Below are 22,286 nucleotides of genomic sequence, written 5' to 3' on the forward strand. Positions count from 1 at the left end.
CTGCTCGTGTCAGGACAACTGTCAATCAACAAGGCCACACCCCTAACTCAGTCACCTGACACAAAGTTGTTATAAAGGGGGAAATTATCTACAGTATAGAGGCCAAAACTGTACTTCTACCAGGTTGGGAAAATGCTTTTTAGAGGAACTGCCGTTTTTGCCACTTAGATTGGTTTCATTGTTCCTTCTCACCTCTACAGATTGCCCCTTCCTCTGAACATACCTTCTCTCGCCCCCCCCCCCCCCCCCCCCCCCCCCCTTTTTTTTCTCCTCCATCTCTGTCTCTGTATGCTGCAACACCTCCCCCTTGTGTTCCAGCTTGATGCTTACACAGACAGGTCTCCTGAATTTGAGGGGAGGATCTGAGAGCGGAGCTCCGCCTCTCTGCTCACAGACACAGGTACATTTTTTTGGAAGTCTGTAATCCAAGGCCAGCAGAGCAAGAACAGGCTGTCTAGAGTCAGTGTTGGGAGTGACATGGGCACCAAAGATAATGGGCTGCACCGTCAAGCAGCCAGATGTTTCGCTTAACTAAAATGCAAAATAGATTTTAGGCGTCTACATAACCATGGGGAGTTTTTTGGCTGATATTTTTCTGCTGCTGCTGGTTTCCACAGGACACGTTTATGGAGGTAAGGTGCTGCAGGGAGGAAAATCATTCCTCCTCTTAGCCGTGAGATGCAAAAGTTACATTTGACATCTGTTTCAGTACATTATGATGCAATGTGAAAAAGTTTGATCGTATAGCAGCATGTGAAGATGAATGTCTTAATGGTTGTTGGCATGTATTTAATGGTGTTAACTTTTAACATTCATGCATAACTGTTGCACTGTAGTGAATTCCATCATTATGATGACAAAGAAAGGCGTTACTGGCGTTATTTATGCCTGTTTCTCTTTTTAAAACCTTTGATTTACTTTAAGTGAGTCTGTGACAGTTGGCTGCTTGTTATTTAATCCAGTCTAGCATTGCAGACTGGTGACATATGGCAATATGGTGGATTATATTTGGGGAAGGATGCTTGCACTTAATCATGTTTTATGCAGCAACATGCTTAGTTGATTTGATGCCAGAAATGTCACATTTTTGGTGGTGCTAATCCTCACAAATACAACATTGATCTCAACTTTTATGCTGTTCTCTGCAACACATTTCGTTCCGAATGAAAAAAATATGCGCTTTTCTCAACTTTAAATAACAGCCACTGAAATATGAGCAGTTACGAACATTTGAAAAGTTTTTTACATGTGTGGGAAAATTCTTTACCGGTCCCCAGTCTTGTCCCAGACAGTTCCGCTTGTCTCTGAATCACACCTGCTTATGAGAGCACATAAAAGACCTGCACACCTCCACGTTGGGGATGTCTGCGACTGTAGGAAGATTATTAATAATCCAATGTTCACTGCTATCATAGAGGCAGATTAGAGATGCATGGACAGACGTGGGTTATACTGACAGCGGGCTTATAGGCTTTATGCAGAGCGGCATGCTGGGCCAGCCTGCAGACTGAGTACTTCACACTGGAACACATGAAGTCAATCAAAGCTTTCATAACAAAGTTTTCCCACCCAGAGAAGGGATTTAAAAATATATATTAAGCCATTGTGACATATGTTACCAGTGCATACAAAAACTATATAAATATTTTTCCTGCTCTTTAAATTTGTACTTACATAATCTAAATAAAAAAAATTTGTGTTAAAATGTATCTTAACACAAATAAGTAAATATTGGATGTTGTAACCACAAGCTAAAAATATATTTAGAGACCACATACAGTGCTTAACACAGTTATTAGACCACCACCCAATGTAAGATTTATGCCACAGCTGCCCCAAATTCACAAAATCTTTTTTTATGTTTCTGTAATGGTTAATCCAGCAGTATGCATAAGCCCTTTAATAGAAATGATATTTTTAATGCTAAAATGTGATAGTTGTTGTTATCCATGAATTTTCAAATTTACTGTTTTACAAAAAAAAAAAAAGCAGAGAAAAAAAGTACTTTTTTTTATTACAGTTATTAATCAGTTAATCCTCAGCAGAAAATTTAGCTTTAGTTATTGAATGTTGTGCTTGATTCCTTTCCGACTTCTCAGAGAAGTCCAGTGTGCCACCTCAAATGTGGGTATAAAAATTTGAATTCAGTTTTCTAATTGACTAATAAATAAGAATACAGTTTTTAGTTTTAAGGAATTTTTTTGAGAGAGTTCTAAAATTGTTGTTTTCTTCACTTCACTGTACTATATTAAATGGTTAAGATTTTCCTATAAAAGTTTGAATTGTTGATTTTTTTTTTCCCCCTGTGTGACAGAAATGTAAGTTTCACACCATTATACCTCAGATGTATTTTTTTTTTGCTTGGCTTAGTTTTTCCCTCCTATTTTTTTTTTGGGGGGGGGGGGGGGGGGGGGGGTATTTAAATAGTCCTTCTATTTCTCTCTATTATCTCTCTCTCATGCGATCACGACCTCTCCACAGTGTCATGCTGTCTGCTTTTACAGAGCTTTGGATAATTTTAGTGTCACCAAACTACAGCAGCTCTGACCTCTATCCTTTGAACGTCACGGTTTCCACAAATGGGCCGCCGTTTTGACAGAGTGCTCTCCTGCTTTGTAGGTCAAATCAATGATGCTAAAGACACTTGTACTTTTTGAGCAATCATTTATAGCTAGTGGTAGATATACTGTCCTCATTGGTAGAGAATGTGTTGTCATTACATGTTTATAAAACCATAGAAGGGAAAGTGCTCATCAGCTGTTTCTAATTTTAAAGGTCATTGGACTAAAGGTAAAATTAAAGCAAAATCAGTGGAAATGCTTTTAGCTGCATTAACCCATGGCTCTAGAGAGTGTGTTTTCTGCTGCTTTGGTTCAGATTGAAACACTGTAGCCTAATAATTAGTCATAAAACTTTTGTCCAGACATTAGGACTTCACTATAGGGTATCCAGATGAGTTTGGCAGCCCTCTGGATTTTCCCTTACAGAGGAACTTTTACACTGACATTTGATGTTTTAAGTTACATTAATTAAGCATGATGGATTGCAATGATATTTGCAACATGTATTCATGTTATCTCCTTAGGATGAGTGAAATGCCCCACTTTGGTGGCAATTTGAGCAATTTATTGTTTTTTTCACAAAAAGAGTAAATTCTGCTTTAGCACTAGTGCAAATATAATGATGCTATCATGCTAAAAGGATATGGTGGCTACCTGCTGAACACTGCATGTCAGTGTGCATGTTATTAGCATACTTATGTGCTGTGCTGTTCCCAAGTACTAAGCCACAATCGTGCATGACTAATCTTATTTTTTGAAATCTGTCATGCAATATGAGGCCCTTTTTAATTTATTTTGTTTACAATAGTTTCCTTTTCAACTTAGCATGTATTGTAAAAAAAACAAAAAAACAAAAGCAAAACAAAACAAAAAAAAATGGGACCCAACAAATGGGTTTCTTTTTGTTTACACAACTAAAAGACTAATTTGCATCATCTGGGTCAACAGTGGGGTCTAATGACTTCTAATGAACCACTACAGAATGCATTAGTTGTCATTAATTGACTTCAGATAGCAGGTACAGAGTACACACTGTGACAGGACAGTCAATGCAGGCTAATGGAATAGTTTTTTTCCTGGAAGAAGGTCTATAATCACCACCAGGGTGCTATGAGGGCTCCCTATATGGTAGCAAATTTAAAAAATGTAATCCTGAGAAATGGCTGTCAAATGGCTTGATTAGTTACACTGTGTTTTATTGATTTGGCCACAACTCAGGCTTCAACTTACTGTTTTTTTTTTTTCCCTGTTGCAGTTTCATTTTATGGAGATGGCTACATCTACCTGCGGACAGTGGAGACGTCCATTCAGACATTAATCCAAGTTCGATTTCGAACCTCAAGTCAGTCGGGGCTGCTCTTTTTGGCAGCAGGACACACAGACTTCATGCTTCTGGAGCTGATCTCTGGGTACCTGCAGGTAGGCTGTAATGTAGAAGAAACTAATCTTCTTTATCTCAATGACACAAATAAAATGAGAGGAAGTGTATCACTGTGAGATGAGGTAAGATAATGACTATGTTCATTTCAGTAACATGGCTACAGATCAGTGAAACTTATCCAGTGGCTCTGACTTTAAATAAATGCCTCACACTTCAAAAAGAGGGTAAAAAATTGTCCCTTGGGCAATTTTAGCTCATATTATACGTACTGGAATTTACTATCTGGAGGAGAACCAGACAGAAGATTAAACCCACAAACCTTGGTGTCAGATTGCTCAGCGAGAGGGAAAAGCAGTGCCCCCCCCGGCACTGCTTCATTTCATGACAAGTTCATACATGAGTGAGGTTAAGAGAGAAGACCACAATAGTTTAATAAAACACCAAGTAAAAATCAGTGTTGTTGAGACCTCAGTTGCATTTTTGTTTGTGGAAAATCTTTATTTTCTTTATTTTGTATTTTTTTATGTGCACACAAAAAATCCGTCTTTTCTTTTCACTTTTTTTCTGATATGCCTTTTAGTCCATGAGTTTATGAACTTTTCCTTTCTCGCCTTCTTCCTTATCCCTCAGGTACGTCTGGATCTGGGCTCAGGTGAGCGTTTGCTGTGCTCAGAAAAGGGCATCCATCTTAGCGATCTGGCATGGCACACTGTGGAGCTGACCCACACCCACCAAAATATCACTATGACTGTGGACCGAAACTCCCACACCAGCCTCCAAATGCCAGGACCAGATCTAGAGCTCAGTGTGGAGGATGGGCTCGTTGTTGGCGGGACAGCTGGAGTAAAATACCCCTATCTTCGTGACGCCTCCTCTGGGTTTAGGGGTTGCATGGATGAAGTCATCTTTAACGAACATAATTTACTGTCCAGCCTCAGGCCATATTCTGGTTACAAGACTGTCCAAGAGGTATCTCTGGGCTGTAGTCCGCAGTTTTCTGCAACAGAAGAAGATCCTGTCAGTTTTTTCAGCTCAAAAGCCTTCATGTCACTCCCACCGTGGGAAGTGCTTCAGGAGGGAGTTTTTGAATGCGAACTACATCCTGCTGCAAAAGAAGAAGATGGTGTGGTCCTGTATAGCTCTGGCAACCAGGGAGGGTTTGTTGCAATCGAGATCATACGTGGTCACGTGGTGGCTTCGGTAAGAAGTGGAGAGGGGAGTAAAACTGAGCTGCATTCTTTAACACATGTAAACAGCAACCACACCTGGTATCCCATCCAGCTTAACTTGCTGCCTCACGGTGTTCAGCTGAAAGTAGGCAAGGAGCTGGTGAAGGCCAGTCTGAGCCCAGAGATTCAGGTCATCCAACTCATGGGGCCCCTCTTCCTGGGAGGGCTGGATGAAGCAGCCCATGGAGAAGCAAATCGGGCTGGATTGCTTTCTGTTCCATCTGGAGGAGGAGGCTCCTTTAAAGGCTGTCTTCGAGAAATCAGGGTGAACACTCAAAAAACAGGCCTACCTCATGCCACAGTCACCAAGGACATCACTGTGGGCTGTAAGACAGGGCAAGCTCCACAGACGGTAATCCTCACCAACCCAACAGATCTTCCTGAGGTTGATCTTACAACTACACAGACTAACACGAAGAGGAGCCCTAACTTCTTGATGCTGAGGAAGCTAGAAGTAGCCGAGGGAGGCCGGGCACCTCTTGAACCAAAACACATAAAGGTAGAAGTTCTGCTGATGTGTCTTTTGAGTTTTGATTTTAGTTTTTTTTTAAATAATTGTGAAAATTAAAATAAGCTAGTGTCCACACTGCATAACTGATATGTAACTCTCTTTGGACTCTCTGCCAGGTGAATTTGGACTTCCGTAAACTGGGCATTCATCCATCCCAGTTGATGTTCCGCATTGAGGAACAGCCTGTTCATGGCCAGCTCCGGTTGGACCTCAGTCCAGACCCTGATGGGATTCTGGGCAGGGGCCAGGAGAAGACAATCACGATAGGAATGGAGGAGAAGGACCGGACGTTCAGTATGCTGGACCTGTGGCAGGGTAGAGTGATGTACGTTCACAGTGGTTCAGAGGACCAGAATGACTTCTTCATATTTTCAGTCTTCTCCAGCAATAAGAAGGAGCCTCCTGTGTTTCTCAAGGGCAACCGTCTGCACCGATTTGAAATTAGCATCAGTCCTGTTAACGATGCACCTGTGCTGAGCCTGCCAGAGGGAAACTATTTTACTCTACTGGAAAAGTCCAGACGACAGGTAGGTACAGCAAATTGTCTCGGTGGATATATTATTTGCATTTATTCGAAAAACAGAGATGAAAATGAATGCATTAACAATTCCTGCAGCTGACTACAGATATGCTGAGAGTCCTAGACCCTGACAGCAATCCAGAGGAGCTGGTTTTCACCTCCCTGGAAAACCTCAGCACCGAGGCTGGACACCTTGAGCATGAGGATTACCCCGGCAGGTTGGTGTTATGGCTTGTGAAACCTTAAAAGGGCCTTGCAGATCTTTTTAGAACAAGTTAGAGAGCTCTTTTGAGGAAGTGGTTGTTTGTGTATAGATAAGAACAAACCTTGAGAAGAAAATTGATTTCTTTTCATGAAAGTTGCTCCTTTTATTATCATTCAAAAGCTTTATTGTAATATTACTTGTTTGTGTGGCCACTGTGCATGTCATTAGATGATCCTTTGGCAGAATTAGACAGACTAGCACTGTATATAAAAATGTCTGTAACTTCCTAAACAGTTGATGCAATGCTTTTGTTTCACCCCTTGAATTAAAGCTGAAAGTCTGCACCTGCTAGAATATGTGGGGTAAGATTCAGGGGCAAGATTTTAAAGATTTCATTCTGTATTACTCTGGAATACGTGATCAAACTCTTAACCCATAAAAAAAAAGCACAAACCTTTACTTATTTAAATTTAGCCAGACTCCTTTTTGAGGTGATCTCTTTTTGCACCTCTGGACCCCTTCCAGTGCTGCTGCTACTTTTAGGTCTGGCCATGAAAGTCCCATTTTTATTATTTGTGTGTCTACAGTGAGCACTGGATCTCCACCACACTTTCAGAACATCAACTTGTCGTGCTTGGTGGGTTGACAAATTTGGCCAAATTGCCAAAACTAAAACAAGAACAGTCCAAACTACACCAATCAATGCTGATTATTCCCTTCACACCGTGCATTAATTAAGTCCCTGGCTCCAGAAGGATATCTGGATCCATATGAATTTGTAATATTTTCTTGAGCACATCAAGACAATGTCTGACAATTTTTCTTATCAAAGACCCAGGACCACGATACCCCACCTCTTTCTCCTGTGACAACTGGGATAGGCTCCAGCCCATCCATAACCATAAATTGGATAATAAAGAAAACATGGAACGTTGGGATTTAAATTTATTGCCTCTTATCTTCCAGGCCCATCAACTTGTTCTACCTAAATGATCTGGAGGAGGGTAAGATCAGCTTTATCCACACAGGGGTCTCAACTTCCAGGCTTGCTCTTAGGGTTAGCGATGGGCAGAAGGTGAGTAAAGTAGCAGCTGTCCTCTCTCACATTTTTATTTTCTTATATAATTTCTTATCCTCTCCTATGGTATTTTGTCTCTTCCCTCTCCTCTCTTCAGGTGAGCAACACAGTAGTTTTGAGGATTATAACTGTGCCACTCGAACACAAGCTGGTGAACAACACCGGACTGGAGGTGAACCAAGGCGAAGCTTCAGTCATCACCACCAATCACCTTGCAGTACAAGTTAATGTGGCTGACCCCACAGTAGAAATCTGGTATAATGTTACAGAGTTCCCACAATTTGGCGAGCTCCAGAGGTTGCACTCAAGTGGCGAATGGAAATCGACGACATCCTTCTCTCAGAAACTTATAGAAAAAGAACGGATCCGATACCTCAGTACCTACAATGGCCTTCAGATTCAGAATAACATCACCGATCACTTTAAATTTAACGTCAGTATTGGTTCCCTTGTTAAACAGGAGGCTCTTTTCACTATCACGGTACGCTGGATTCACTTCAAGATCACTCGAAGCAAGATGGAGCTCAATGGCATTCAGGCTGCTCTTCTCACTGCTGAGGATCTCCATGTGGTTTCTAAAGGTGTTAAAATCAGTCAGAGTGACCTCTATTTCAGGATGGTAACAGTACCCAAGAAAGGTCAGCTGTTCCTCAACAATGAGGTCCTACAAAGGAACTCAACCTTCAGCCAAAAAAACATCAGTGATAGTCTGGTAAGGTATGAGCTTATCAATCGGCAACATGACGATACGAGAGACACGTTCAGCTTTCAGGTGTTTTCAGCTCACGTCAACTCAACAACTTACGACTTCAGAATCAGCATCAAAGCTGAGTCGACCACCATCACTGTAATAAGCAAAGGTCTTTCAATCATGGAAGGAGGGAGTAAAGTAATCACCAGAGATATTCTGTTTACTCACACAGCAAATAACCGGGAGGTCCACTACAACATTATAAAGACCCCCAGGCATGGGCACATAAGACGGATCAACCTCTCCAACTCAACTTCAATTAATGACAACATTATAACATTCACAAATCAAGATATAACTGAGGAAAGGATCATGTACGTTCATGACGACAGTGAAACTAAGCAGGATTCTTTCACGTTTCAGATAGCGGTTTACAAACCTCACAAACACGCAAACAAGAAGGAGGACGGAAACGCAGAAGAACACACCTTTAACATCTCCGTGCAGCTTGTCAATGATCAGAGGCCCGTTAGAGTTGTTGATAAAGTTTTCCATGTGGCACGGGATGGCCAGAGGTTGGTGACATTAAATGACCTTCGTTATCGTGATGATGACTCTGATTTTGAGGACAGTTGGTTGGTGTACACACGGAGGGGGATTCCCATGGGAGAGTTGGTGCTGGCCAGTGATCCAAGTCACAAGTTATATGAATTCACACAGCGCGACCTGGAACAGGTAGGATGGATGGATGGATGGATGTCCAGGTGGTAGAATCAATAAGTCAATGCCATATGGGTTTACTAAGGCAAACATTACAGTTGGGGAGTTGGAGTCGGACTAAAATCCTTTAAACTTTAACACCATTCACCTTTGTACACCTTTGTTATTACTGCAGTCTTAGAAAGGTGTTAATGGAGGGGTTTTGGTGTCTGTCACCACTTTAGAACAGCTTATGATGCCTTTAACCTCTGAATACTCTGATTAATTCACATTTAAAGTGGACCTATTATGTTGGAGCTGTCTGGCTCCAGAACTACTGCAGTTGTATTGCAGTTGCGTTGCATGATTCATAGCTGAAAATTTATGTAACATCAGTCTGAAACATGCCATTTTAGCTACTCAACCTTTAAGGCCACCCTCCCTGTAAGCCAATCATCTCCTTATTGACTGCCCCTCCAAACAGGACATTTTGTATCTGCTCATTAATATCATAAAGAGCCAAGAATAGAAAAATTTTGAAACTGAGCATTAAGAGGAGTTTGAATCCTGAATCAACCTATAGGGATTAACTGCACATACTTTAACCTCATTATTTGAAACTTTAACCATGTTTAATATGAGCATCCACCATTGCAACATATATATAAAATAAAGAAAAGCATAATAGGTCCACTTTGAAGAGTAATTATATCTTTTATAGTCTGCATATTTTTATAAAGCCTGCTAATATTTTTTCATCTTTGGCCTCCTGCTTTTTCTTATCTCAGAAAAAGGTGCTGTTTGTCCACAAAGGGGTGAGTTTTGGGCGTTTTGTGCTTTTCGTATCAGACGGGAAGCATTATGTTTCAACGCTGCTCGAGGTGATTATACTTTCTTGTCTTTTCCTTATTAATTTTGAGTGTGGTATTTATGCTTTAATTACGGTGACATTAGAATGATGACAAAAACTGACAGTAAAAAGGAGCTAATGCTGCAGACACACTAAGGAAACAGTGGTTGTAGACGTAAAATGACCAAAATTATTGCGACCATGTGCAATGACATTGATATCTTGTTTTTTTTTTAAATGGTTGCATTAACAATCGGGACCAAGTCTGCAACCAATTGTAGTTAGTTGCCGTCCTTAAGGTGCTTTGAAGACTGTGCTAAAATGGCAATAAGATGGAGGTAGTTTGCTAGCAGTTTGCAATTGAAGTCAAGTTGGGAATTATATTCTCAATTATATTATCTTTTTTGTGAGAAAATGGCAATTAACTGTAAAATCGATGGAAATTGCAAATCTGTTGCTGTTTCTCTCATATGTGCAGACAGATTGATTGCAACGTGTTGGCAATCCGTCTGCATTTGTAAATTAGATGGCAATTATTAGAGAGTGATTGCAGTCACTCACTCAGACACGCAAGGAGGTTGCTATCCAATTTTTTACTCTACTGTGACTGAGCCATTAGACTCATGGTCAGCACAAGAGTCCCAGGTCAGCAGGCAAATTTAAAATTAAAAGCTAAAAAGTAGAGTAAACCAAGGAGCCAATAATCGGGGAAAGATACAGACTAGGCAATCACCGTGAATTCCATAAGATATGATTTTTTTCATGTTATTTCACACTGTTTATAAGATTGTTTACTAGTAATTAGATTTGATAAAACACTTTAGTATGTAAATAATAGTATGTAAATATTATACTCTGTTGTGTGGTGCAGGTAATGGCCCAGGACCCTTACCTGCAGGTGGAGAACAACACAGGCCTCATTGTCCAGCGGGGTGGGATCACAACCCTGACCTCTGCTAACCTCAGTGTTTTCAGCAACCTTGACATCAGAGACCCACAGGAAGTGACATTCGAGGTCTTCCTTCCACCTAAACACGGCGTGCTCTGCTTTATTGACAGAGAGAGCGAGACTGTAACAGAGGCAGATGCAATTTCAGTATTCACCCAGCGAGACTTGGTGGCAGGGCGCCTGGCATATCGTCACGACGGCAGCCAGAAGCTGTTGGATAGTTTCAATGTGACAGCGAGAGCGAGAGAAAAGAGCACAGAGAGGCAGCTGGAGCGAGGGAAAAGGGAGGTACATCTAGACATTGGAGTTCCAGTAAAGATTTATCTGGAGAGTCATCAGAGGCCACCAACAGTCAGAAACAACCGTCCAGTGGTGGTGGCAGAGGGGCAGAATATCTCTATATCCAGGGAAAATTTAGAGGTAAGTAAAGCCAACATCCTCACATTTTGCATTTAAATATAAAATCAGTTTTGTTTCATACTTAGCGCCACTTTCATGATATTTTAAATATTTAACACCATTGCTGTTTTTAATCAGGTGGTCCATGAAGACAGCCAGCCCTCAGAGATAGTTTTTACTGTGCACAGTCTTCCCATGGTGGGCATCATTCAGAAGTTATCCACTGACAACAAGCATCAACGCACGAATGGAGGACAGCACTATAAGGTAGGTACTTCTTTTTTATACAGTGCTGTGAAAAAAAATGCCCTCCCTTTGTAAATCATGAATTAACTGTGGTTGACCACATTTTTTTAAAAGTTGAGTTTAATTTCACTAGCCACACCCAGGCCTGATTACTGCCACACCTGTTGAATCAAGAAATCACTTACTAGAACCTAACAAGGTGAAGTAGGCTAAAAGATCTCAAAAAGCAACACACCATGCCACAATCTAAAGAAACTAAAGAACAGCTGAGAAACAAAATAACTGGCATCTATCAGTCTGGAGACAGTTTCAAAGGCATTGCTAAGGCTTTGGGACTCCAGGTGAGAATCATTATCTACAAATGGAGAAAATTTGGAACAGTGGCGAACCTCCCCAAAGAGTGGCCGGCCTACCAAAATTACTCCAAGAGCTCATCGACGACTCATCCAGGAGGTCACAAAAGAACCCAGAACAGCTCACTTACCTCAGTTAAGGGCAGTGTTCATGATTCAAGAACCTCTGCTGACCAAAGGCTCATCTCACATTTGCCAAAAATACATTTTGATGGTTCCCAAGAAACTTCTGGGAAAATATTCTGTGGACTGATGAGACAAAAGTTTAACTTTTTGGAAGGTTTGAATCCCATTACAGCTGGTGTAAAACTAACACAGCATTTCATATACAACAGTCAAACATGGTGGTGGTAGTGTGATGGTCTGGGGCTGCTTTGCTGCTTCAGGACCTGGATGGCATCCTGTCATTGATGGAACTATGAATCCTGCTCTCTACCAGAAAAGCCTGAAGTAGAATATCCGGCCATCAGTTCATGCCCTGAAGCTTGAACACACTTGGGTTGTGGAGCAGGACAGTGATCTGAAACACACCAGCAAGTCCACGTCTGAATGGTTAAAAAAAATGAAGGTTTTGGAGTGGACTAGTCTGGACTCTTTGTCATAACCTTAAACAGGCCGTTCATGCTTGAAAATCCTCCAGTGTGGCTGAATTAAAACAATTCTGCAAATAAAAGTGGGCCAAAATTCCTCCACAGTGATGTGAAAGACTCATTGCCAATTGCTACAAACACAGGATTTCAGTTCTTGCTGCCAAGGCTGACACAACCAGTCATTAGGTTTAGGGGACAATTACTGTTTTACATAGGGCCAGATAGGTTTGGATGGCTTTTTTCCCTTAATAAATGAAATCTTTTAAAAATCATCATCATCATTTAAAAACTGCATTTTGTATTTACTGAGGTTATCTTTCTCTAAAATTAAAATTTGTCTAGTACACTGCTATATTTGTTTCAAGGTACAACTAATAAGAGTCCAGTTGGAAAAAATTAAATTAATATTATCTATTTCAGTAGAGCAGTTTAATACAATAGTTATATAATACTAATATTTGGTCCACTAAGATGCTGCACTCGAAGGGTTTGTTTGCTCTGTTCCTCCATGCAGGGCGTCAGAAAGCAGCTCACACCCACATTCACCCAGGAGGACCTGAACCAGGGCTTGATCATCTATCAACAACAGACTGCAGGAAGCACCAATGACTCTGTTCTGTTGGAAGCAACCAATGGGGTGACAAAGGTTGGACCTATCAGGCTGGAGATTGATATCATCCCAATCCTGCTCCCTCTACAGGTACAAATGACAAAAGTTACCTTTGAATTCTGAAAAGATCACACAGAGATCAGCTTACCAAACCAAAAAGCAGTCAGTCAATACTTTCTTCTCATTTTTTGTGTAGGTGTCCCACTTGACCCTAGATGAGGGGTCATCTCTGCCTCTGACCCCTGACATCATTAAGGTTGCCAGCCATCATTTCTCAGGGATGAACTTCCTGTATCAGGTCATCAATCCACCACGACATGGACACTTGGAGCACGGCCGCATTCCCGGGATGCCCATCACTGCTTTTACACACACCGAGGTTTGACCGAATATTCACAAAAACATTTTGCGTATATACGTGATTACATATATAGTTCTTATGCTTTTTGATAAGAAAATATGCTTTTTCACTAGAAGAGCAATCAGTGCATCCATGTGTTACAATTTTGAAAACATTTAATGGGTTCTTCTTATGGGGGCGCGGTAATGTGGTGGTTGGCACCATCACTTCACAGCAAGAAGATCCTGGGTTGGAGTCCACTGTCTGACTGGGGCTTTTGTGTATATATGGGATCTTGCATGCTCTCTCCAGATGCTCCAGCTTCCTCTCACAGTCCAAAGGCATGCATATTAGATTAATTGGTAATTCTTGGCTGTAGGTGTGAATGGCTGTCTGTCTGTTTTCGTGAGCTCTGCAATAGATTTGGCAACCTGTCCAGGGTGTAACCCGCCTCTTGCCCTGTGACAGCTGGACTAGACTCCAGCCCAACTGTGACCCTGTATTGGTTAATTGGAAGAAGATAGATGAGTTCTTCTTATACCCATGCTCCACCTGTTCACAAAATTGCATTAAATTTGGCTTAGTAGTTTTTGCATAATCTTCATGTCAAACATAAATATATCAGGGCATACGTTTGGCAAACAAAATCCAACTTGAAAGATACGAAAGATCTAGTTTCCGTGGACATATTGGCCTTAAGCACAATCACACTACAACAAGACTTGACAGATTTTTCATTAAATTAAATGTAACACTGATATTATGTTTTGTACTATGATGTCAGCTATTATTTAATCTGATTAATTTTTTTATTTGTGTTTTTTCCATCTGTTTTTAGGTGGAACGGGAGTATATTTCCTATATCCATGATGGCAGTGACACCCTGAGAGACAACTTCACCATTGTGGCAAATCAGACGGAAACCAGGAAACACAGTCTGCCGTGCACTGTTCACATCAGCATCACACCTGTCAATGATGAGACCCCGGTGGTTACAGCCAACCACGGGCTGAAGGTGGGAAATGCCCACTCATTCATAGGAAGAGTAGACACAGCGATTATTTTCAAAATAATAATTTATGCAAAATAATAATAATGCTTAAACCCCAATGCTGTGAAACTCTTTTTCTATTTGGGCATATTAAAACAAACAAAATATAACTATATAACTGTATATGTATAATTTAGTTAAATGTAGAGGTTCTGGTGAGCAGTTTTCTTTACATTTGTTTTGAGCCAGGCTAGCGTCTGCTTCCATTCTTTATATCAGGCAAAGCTGTCTCCTTGTTTTAGCTTCATATTTAGCGTGCAGAAATAAGCATCATTCATCTCATCTGACTTTTCATATTTCCTTTCTGCTCTTCAGGTGTGGGTGGGCTCAGTGACAGAGATAACCACAGGTGATCTCAGTGCAGAGGACATTGACACTCCACCTGAGGGGCTGGAGTTCATAGTGACTCCACCCAGCAATGGTCACTTGGCTTTGAAGAGCGCCCCCTCCAAACATATCCTGAACTTCACCCAAAGTCACATAGAAAGCAGACAGCTGGTGTTTGTGCACAATGGTAAGGACGTGTTGCTGTTTTCTAAATGACCTTGGATTCAGCAGAGGAGTAGACTACTTGTTTCTGTCTGTTTGCAGGGGCTTTGTCAGGTGGCTTTCATTTCCAGGTGAATGATGGAGTGAACTTTGCTCCTCGCCAGATCTTCAGCACAACTGCCCATTCTCTGATCCTCACCCTGCAGAGAAACCACCCCATGGAGGTCTACCCAGGTATACCTGCTTATCCAGCTTCAATAAATCACCCCAGTTGCTCATTTAGTATCAATTACAACCATGATATGCAGAAGAGCATCTGTGAAATGCATCACACATCAAACCTTACAGCAGATGGGGCTACAGCAGTAGAAAAAACACACCAGGGGCCTCTCCTATCAGCTGAGAGAGTCTCAATTTCTGCTGCAACATTCACATGGTCACATCATATTTTGATATAAACAACATGAAAGCATGGATCTGTCCTGCCTTGCATCAACAGTTCAGGCTGGTGGTGGTGGTGTCATGGTGTGGGGGATATTTTGTTAGCTTCAACTGACCGCTGTTTAAATGCCACAGCCCATTTGAGTATTGTTTTTGGCCATGTCCATCCCTTTATGACCACAGTGTACTCATGTGACAAAGCTCAGATCAACACAAACAACTTTCTTGAAGAATTAAACAAAATGTCAATTACAGTAGTTGAGTGTACAGTGTACTCAAATGGCCTCCACGGTCACCACAACTCAATCCAATAGCGCACCTTTGAGAGGAATGCTGCAGGAACATTTCCAGTATTTTTCTTAATTTATGTCACCAAGAATTGAGGAAGCTCTGAAGACAAAAAGGCTCCAACCCAGTATGAGTAGGGTGTGCCTAATGAAGTCTTTTTTCTTTTTAATTGTTCAAAAATCCTAATCCCGCTCCTGATTATTAAATAAACATGAAACATGAAAACAGTGGCACAGTGATGCAGTATACTGCAATACCACTGGGTGGCCTTGCTACTCTAAACCACAGTGAATTATGTTCCCATTAAAACCTGCAGAAGACAGACACTCATATGTGTAGCTATTATTCTTATATAGAACCACACACTGAACTTGTAATACTTGTTTTGATAAAAACAATTACTATTTTTTTTTAGTGAAATAAAATTCAATTTACAAAAAATGCCCCAAAAGTCATGAGGACAAAAGTCACGAGCTGGGCTTGGCATGGGTTACCGGAGGTGTTGTGTGGGTTCATTTCACAACACACATGACATCTGGTCCATATTAGGTGGGGATTCCCCATGAGTCAAATGTAGCCCACAACAAACTGCAGCTGTGGGCCACATTTGGGTCAAACACTAGGATTATTGACACATGGCCTCATCTATTAATAATACATTAAACTAGGAGCATCCCTTCCATGACTGTTTTACGTTTGTCCTGAAGGCTCTGTAACACCAATCACAGAGAAGGAGCTTCATGTGGTAACCAACATTGTTGACGGTGATGCCGGGAGGAACCAATCGGTGGTCTTTGCAGTGACCTCTCCTCCTAAACTCGGCCGCCTAGTCCGACGTATGCCCGACAACTCTACAAGAACTGTTTCCACCTTTACGCAGAGCATGGTATGGATGTGTGTGTCTGCGTATGTGTCAGTGTTTTATATTCTAAGGGATTACTTCTGAAATAAATTCTGTTTTCCCTCCTCATTTATTTGTCTCACTTTCTCTCAGCTGAATGAGGGCGTTATCCTGTATGATCAGAACAAGCCAGAGTCAGTGGGATGGTCGGCTGCAGACACTTTTTCTTTTACAGTGTCTTTGCCTCCGGTTTTTCTTCCTCCCCACACCTTCACAATCTTAATCTCCTACCAAGCCAATGAACATCATGACAGCCCTCAGCACAAGACCAGACTACTAAATAATGCAGGTACTATCTATGTTTCAGACTAATAAGCATCTTGTGCCAAGAGGAATATAATTTAAAGATGAATACATTTATGTTTGTATTTATCACTCAGGTGCTGTGGTGGCCGAAGGGGGCAGGGTGACAATAGACAGGTCTAAGCTTGATGCCTCTAATCTCCTGGGAAAAATCCCAGAGTCCCACCGGAAAGACCACCACATCATGTATCGTGTGATTTCTTTTCCCCGCTATGGGATTCTATCTATCCGAGGACATAATCTCACCAGGTGCCTGGCTGCTCTCTTCATTTGCCATTAAATAAACTGAAAAACAAAACTAAAATCAAAAGAAAAGTGTCAAATACAGAGAAAAGAAAAGATTTACATTTGATAATTTGAGTCTTCCTCCAGACCTTGGCAAAGTGGTGACACTTTGGTACAGTTGTTTGAACTGGTGATGTTGGAATCTATAGAAATGGCTCCAAAAGACCTTTCCAATTTCTGTAAATCTACAATTCTCCTTCTTAGATCTTCACTGAGTTCCTTGGGTTTTCCCATTGTTCTGACTATTGGTCAATCAAATCCTTTTTATGCTGGCAAAGAGAAACTACCAATTGTAGTCAATCATGACCACTAACAAGAAGTTAATCGGCCCTGGGCTTGTCAAGTTAAAACACATCGTAGAACCTTCAGCACTGCTTATTAAAGGGTTTAAGTGAGTGTATGAATATATTTGAGCCTGTATGTATACTTTATACTTCGGGACATTAACTGTTTCAGATTCCCTCTTTGTGTTGTTTGATATATATTAATAAAAGCAGCCTGGCAAATATGAATGAAGTATTAATTATGCCTTTTGCATTATAATATTTTCTCAGGAACCAACCAGATTTTTCACAGGTCACCCTGAACAAGTTTGGCATCACATACATTCACGATGACTCTGAGACCACAAGCGACAGCTTCACTTTCCGGGCCTGGGTGGCTCCTTTGGATCTCTCCTCCTCTTCCTCCTTATCGTCTTTATCTGCTTTTTCCTCTGACTCCTCTTCTTCTTCCAACTCCTTTTCCTCTCTGTACTCTGCTTCATCATCCGCCTTTTCATCACTAGACACGGTTTCTCATCGTCACGTTAAAGACACTATGGGGGTGACAGAGATGTTTAACATCACAGTAACGCCAGTCAACGATCAACCGCCACTGATCAGAAGCAGAGCCCCCAGTATGAAGGTTGTAGTTGGGGAGAGGGTTGTACTTGGACCAGACAGTCTTCAGGTGCGTGAGTACAAAAAGGACAAGTGTAAATTTAGGTAGAGCTGCAACAGTTTGTGCATATACATAATTTTTACATCTACACAAGTTTTACATAATTTCTTAATCCTTCCCTTTCTCCATGTCCAGGTGGAAGACCATGATACCCCCCCAGAGGAGCTACACTACCTTGTGATAAGTAAGCCCAACAATGGTTACCTGACGCTTGGGGAAAGACCAGAGCCGGTGACCTCATTCACCCAGTATGACGTCAACCATGGCCGGCTGCATTTTATACAGCAGGTGAAGAAGGCTTTGCTGCAGGAGTGTTTTGTGCTGCTTTGAAGCCTAAAATTGTGTCAGTTTTATGTAAAGTAAAGTAGCCCTTGACTTCCATCGCTGTAATGTTATTGTGATTGTGCAGAGATTTAGGAACTGCTGTAAATTTGTAAATGTGTTTGATATCACTTATTTTTGTATAAGCTGTGTCATTATTCTGTGGTAACAGAGCACTGGATAAAGTTTTTTGTGTTTTTTGTCCTTCTTTCCAACGTTTCCTCCTTAGGGTGACCCTTCAACGGGAGTTTTCTACTTCAACGTAACTGACGGTCATCACCGTCCACTCTACAAACTGTTTAGTTTGGAGGTGATTAAGCCCTCTGTGTCTATTGTGAATAACACTGGCCTGTCATTGGTTCAAGGCCGGACTGCGGTGGTCCTGACAACCAACCAGCTGGCAGCTCAAACCAATGGTCAGACCCGGGCTACTATCTCCTACACTCTCACCACCCCCCCTCGCCACGGACGCATTGCTATTAATGACCAGGAGGTCGTCACATTCCTCCACAAGGACCTCCAGTTTGGACGTGTTGTCTATCACATGACTGATCTCAGCGAGTCGGAGGACAGCTTCCAAATGTCAGTGTCGGCCTTATCTCCCGGGGTTGACTATGGAAATGTAACAGCAACAGTGAAGGTGACTGTGCGGCCTCTCATCTACCTGAGAGAGCCGGTTCGAGTCCCCAGTGGTATCGCTGTGAAACTGGGGAAAGCCATGATCGATGCCTCTGAGCTGGCGAGAATCAGCCGAGCCAACCCGGTCTTTGAGGTTCTCTCTCCACCAAAACATGGAAAACTAGTCAAGGTGAAGCTGCTTGTCGTAATATGTAAACTATTGCTGACCATTCTACTAATTTAGACAGTCTCTTTCTCTAGCTGCATTGTCATAAGACTAAAGTATGTGGCAAGTTTATATCTCAAGTATCTGTGACGAAATCAAGCGCAGTGTTAATTCAGGCAAGCAATGACGTCAAGCTCACACAAGCCTGGGAAATCAGCTGATGGCTTAGGTTTTACTCATCTACGCATACAATTGGCAAATCATACTGTATAAGGTATACTATTTAAACTCATTTATTCTCTCTACAGTTGCTGCGCATCTGAAAGCCACTTCACAACCCACCTCCCTTGTTTTATATTGTTTTTGACCTAATCAGTGTCATGTCTGTTTCATGGAAGTCTCTTCTGTTTTGTAGGCTGAGGACAGTTGAAGAGGTGCCACACTTGATTATGGTGGCCCTGACTGATCTGCTGTTGACTTTCTCTTCTCCTATGTGTCTCCGTGTGTGTGTGTGTGCGCAGATAACCTATGACCCTAACAGAGCATCAGATGTCCTGAAGTCATTTACATTCAGAGATGTGGTGCAAGGCCGAGTAGCCATTGAGGAGACTCTCAGTGACAGCGACAACCAACTCCACAGTAATGAATCCACACTCACAACAGCTCAAGGCCACGCCCCCGCCACACCTCGTAATGACTCTTTCAGCTTCCTGGTGAGGTCTGGAAATGTCCAACCAGCAAAGGGCGAGCTTCACTTCACCATCTTACCCCATCACCAAATGCGTCACGGTCCTGGTGGTTTCAATAAAATAGACGGGATAAGTCGTGAACACACGACACCCCGTCTACCAACACACAACAGGACAACTACCGGAGGAGCACGGGGAGTTGGACGAGGAGGATCTTCGGCACACGGTGGGGTCACTGTGGGTTTGCACCCCCACATTTTGTCACACAAGCACCACAACAGGACACATCACAAGCCGAGGCCTCATAACAGATGGGGGAACCACACGCATAATGGGAGTCATGGAGGGAGATCAAGGAGCAGTGCAGAGGGAGCAGGAGGAGGTCACGGTCATGCTCCTCAGCCCCATACTCCTTCTGTCCCAGAGAAACATGGTCCTGTGAACCCTCCTGACACCCAGCTGGTTCATGTCGAGGTTCTCCCTCGTCCTGCTTCGGACCCCCTCCTTATCATCCTCCCACTGCTAGCTTGCTTGCTCCTTATTATAATACTCATAGTTTTGATTCTGGTGTTCCGCCATCGCAAGGAAAAACAAGCCCGGCTGCGGCTCGTCCAGGAGCTCGCTGCAGTGCCAGTACCCACTGAGGACAGCCCTTATCTGGGCAGGCCAGAGCGGAGTGTGGCTATGCCCTCAGTTATGGTTACCCCACTCGGCTCTGCAAGCTGCCCAACATCCCCCAGGGTACCCACAAGTCCCCGGAGGAGTCTGGCCCCTGGAATGACCTTCTGGGGGCCATTTGAAACTGGTTTAATTTGTGGTGATGGGAATATTAGAGGCTGTAACAGTAATGAAAGAGATAATACAGCTTCTACCAATGTTCCTCCACCTACCGCAGGATTCAGGAGTTCTGTGAGATCTAGATCCCCGACTCCGACTTTAAAAGAGAGCCAGTACTGGGTATGAGGGTAGTAATGCTGAAAAAAACTGTGCCTTAGAGGTGTGTTTGTAGTGTGTAAGGTATATGTCTGCTTTCTGGGGAACATCTATGGTCACCTAAGGCGCATCCAACATGTACTTTTTGGAAAGATGACAGTAAAAATGTACGATATCCAGTGATTTTGGTAATAAACACATCTGTGCACAATTAACACTGTAATGAAATACCCAGAGTACTTCATCTGCAAAGTATTACTTATTTTTAAACATACCTTTAGTGCGTCATTGTTTCTGAGATATGAAGCACTGTTCTGAGTAAACAGAGTAAATGATTTTTGCTTAGAAAACTTTTAATGTCATAGTTCCAAGCAATGAACATGAACAGCACTGGTTCCTTCTCAGGAAAAATAGTAGTTTTTTTTTCCCTGAAACAAAGAATAGTAATTCATTTTTTACTGAAAAAGGAAGTGAAACATAAGTTCTTTTTATGTGAATCACATATATAGCAGCTTTATTCTGAGTTGAGTCATGAGAGTTAGTAAGGTAAGTGGTAACTGAGATTTCGAACCCACAGCTGTTGCACACTGTGCAGATGTCAAGTGTTGCTTCCTTAAAACGTTGTACGTCAGCCAGTAGATCATAATGTTTGTATATATGACTAAATGTACTGTAAGCTATAACACTCGTCCCTCAGACAGGTATTTTTCCCTGTCCTGCACTTTCCTGTGTCCTTTTTTATTACTGTTCTTGCCATGTAATCGCTTCTAATATCATTAATGATGAACTGTAAGATGCAGACATTAGATATCTTCCCCAATTCTTGATCAACTTAAATATTTTTGTTTTTTAATAAAAAATATTTCTTAAAGAATTATGTGGTTTGTACAAATCAAATCATTTTATTTTCAGACAATCTTCAGTGTATTGTCTTTTTTCTTTTGTTTCCTTGTTAATGACCAACACCAACAGTCTGTGGCAATTAAAATGCACATTTCAAAATCTAATAGATAACTGACAAATGTGACATCTGTAAGCACTCACCAGCCACTTTATTAGGTACACATGTTCAATAATGCTGCTCATTAATGCAACTACTTAGTTAATCACATGGCAGCAACTCAGTGCATTTAGGAATGTTAACATGGTCAAGATAACGTGCTGAAGTTCAGAGCATCAGCAGATGTTGCAAAACCAAGGTATACAGAAGAGCATCTCTGAAGAGCAGATGGGCAACAGCAGCAGAAGACCACACTGGGTGCCACTCCTGTCAGCTAAGAACAGGAAACTGAGGCAACAGTTTACTCAGACTCACCAAAACTGGACAACAGAAGACTGTAAAAACATTGCCTGGTCTGATGAGTCTCAATTTCTTCTGTGGCATTCAGAAGGGTCAGAATTTGGCATAAAGTACATGAAAGCATGGATTTGTTCTGTCTTGAGTCAACAATTCAGGCTGCTGCTGGTATAATAGCGTGGAGGATATTTTTGTGGCACACTTTGGGCCCCTTAGGACCAACAGAGCAGTGTTAAAATACCACAGCATATCTGAGTATGACCATGTCCATTCCTTTATGACCACAGTGTACCCATCTTCTAATGGCTGCTCCTAGGAGGATCACACCTCAAAAAGCCCAAACTGTTTTT

The 22,286-nt window shown here is 41.8% G+C and overlaps 1 protein-coding gene across 1 annotated transcript; it reads left to right on the forward strand.

Moving 5' to 3' along the window:
• The first annotated feature begins 441 nt into the window (after positions 1–441).
• Positions 442–21,514, forward strand: LOC115789158 (chondroitin sulfate proteoglycan 4-like). Its single transcript, XM_030742417.1, has 22 exons — positions 442–632; positions 3,817–3,980; positions 4,573–5,670; positions 5,799–6,209; positions 6,299–6,420; positions 7,374–7,482; positions 7,583–8,911; positions 9,664–9,756; positions 10,597–11,094; positions 11,212–11,340; positions 12,777–12,962; positions 13,069–13,251; positions 14,051–14,227; positions 14,579–14,777; positions 14,855–14,986; positions 16,189–16,367; positions 16,476–16,671; positions 16,763–16,934; positions 17,525–17,921; positions 18,048–18,200; positions 18,463–19,041; positions 19,539–21,514. Exons 1-22 carry the CDS (start codon positions 569–571, stop codon positions 20,667–20,669), a joined length of 7,701 nt encoding a protein of 2,566 aa, XP_030598277.1. The 5' UTR covers positions 442–568; the 3' UTR covers positions 20,670–21,514.
• Positions 21,515–22,286: the final 772 nt, after the last annotated feature.

The sequence above is a fragment of the Archocentrus centrarchus genome, chromosome 12 (genome assembly GCF_007364275.1).
Source record: "Archocentrus centrarchus isolate MPI-CPG fArcCen1 chromosome 12, fArcCen1, whole genome shotgun sequence".
NCBI classification, from domain to species: Eukaryota; Metazoa; Chordata; class Actinopteri; order Cichliformes; family Cichlidae; genus Archocentrus; species Archocentrus centrarchus.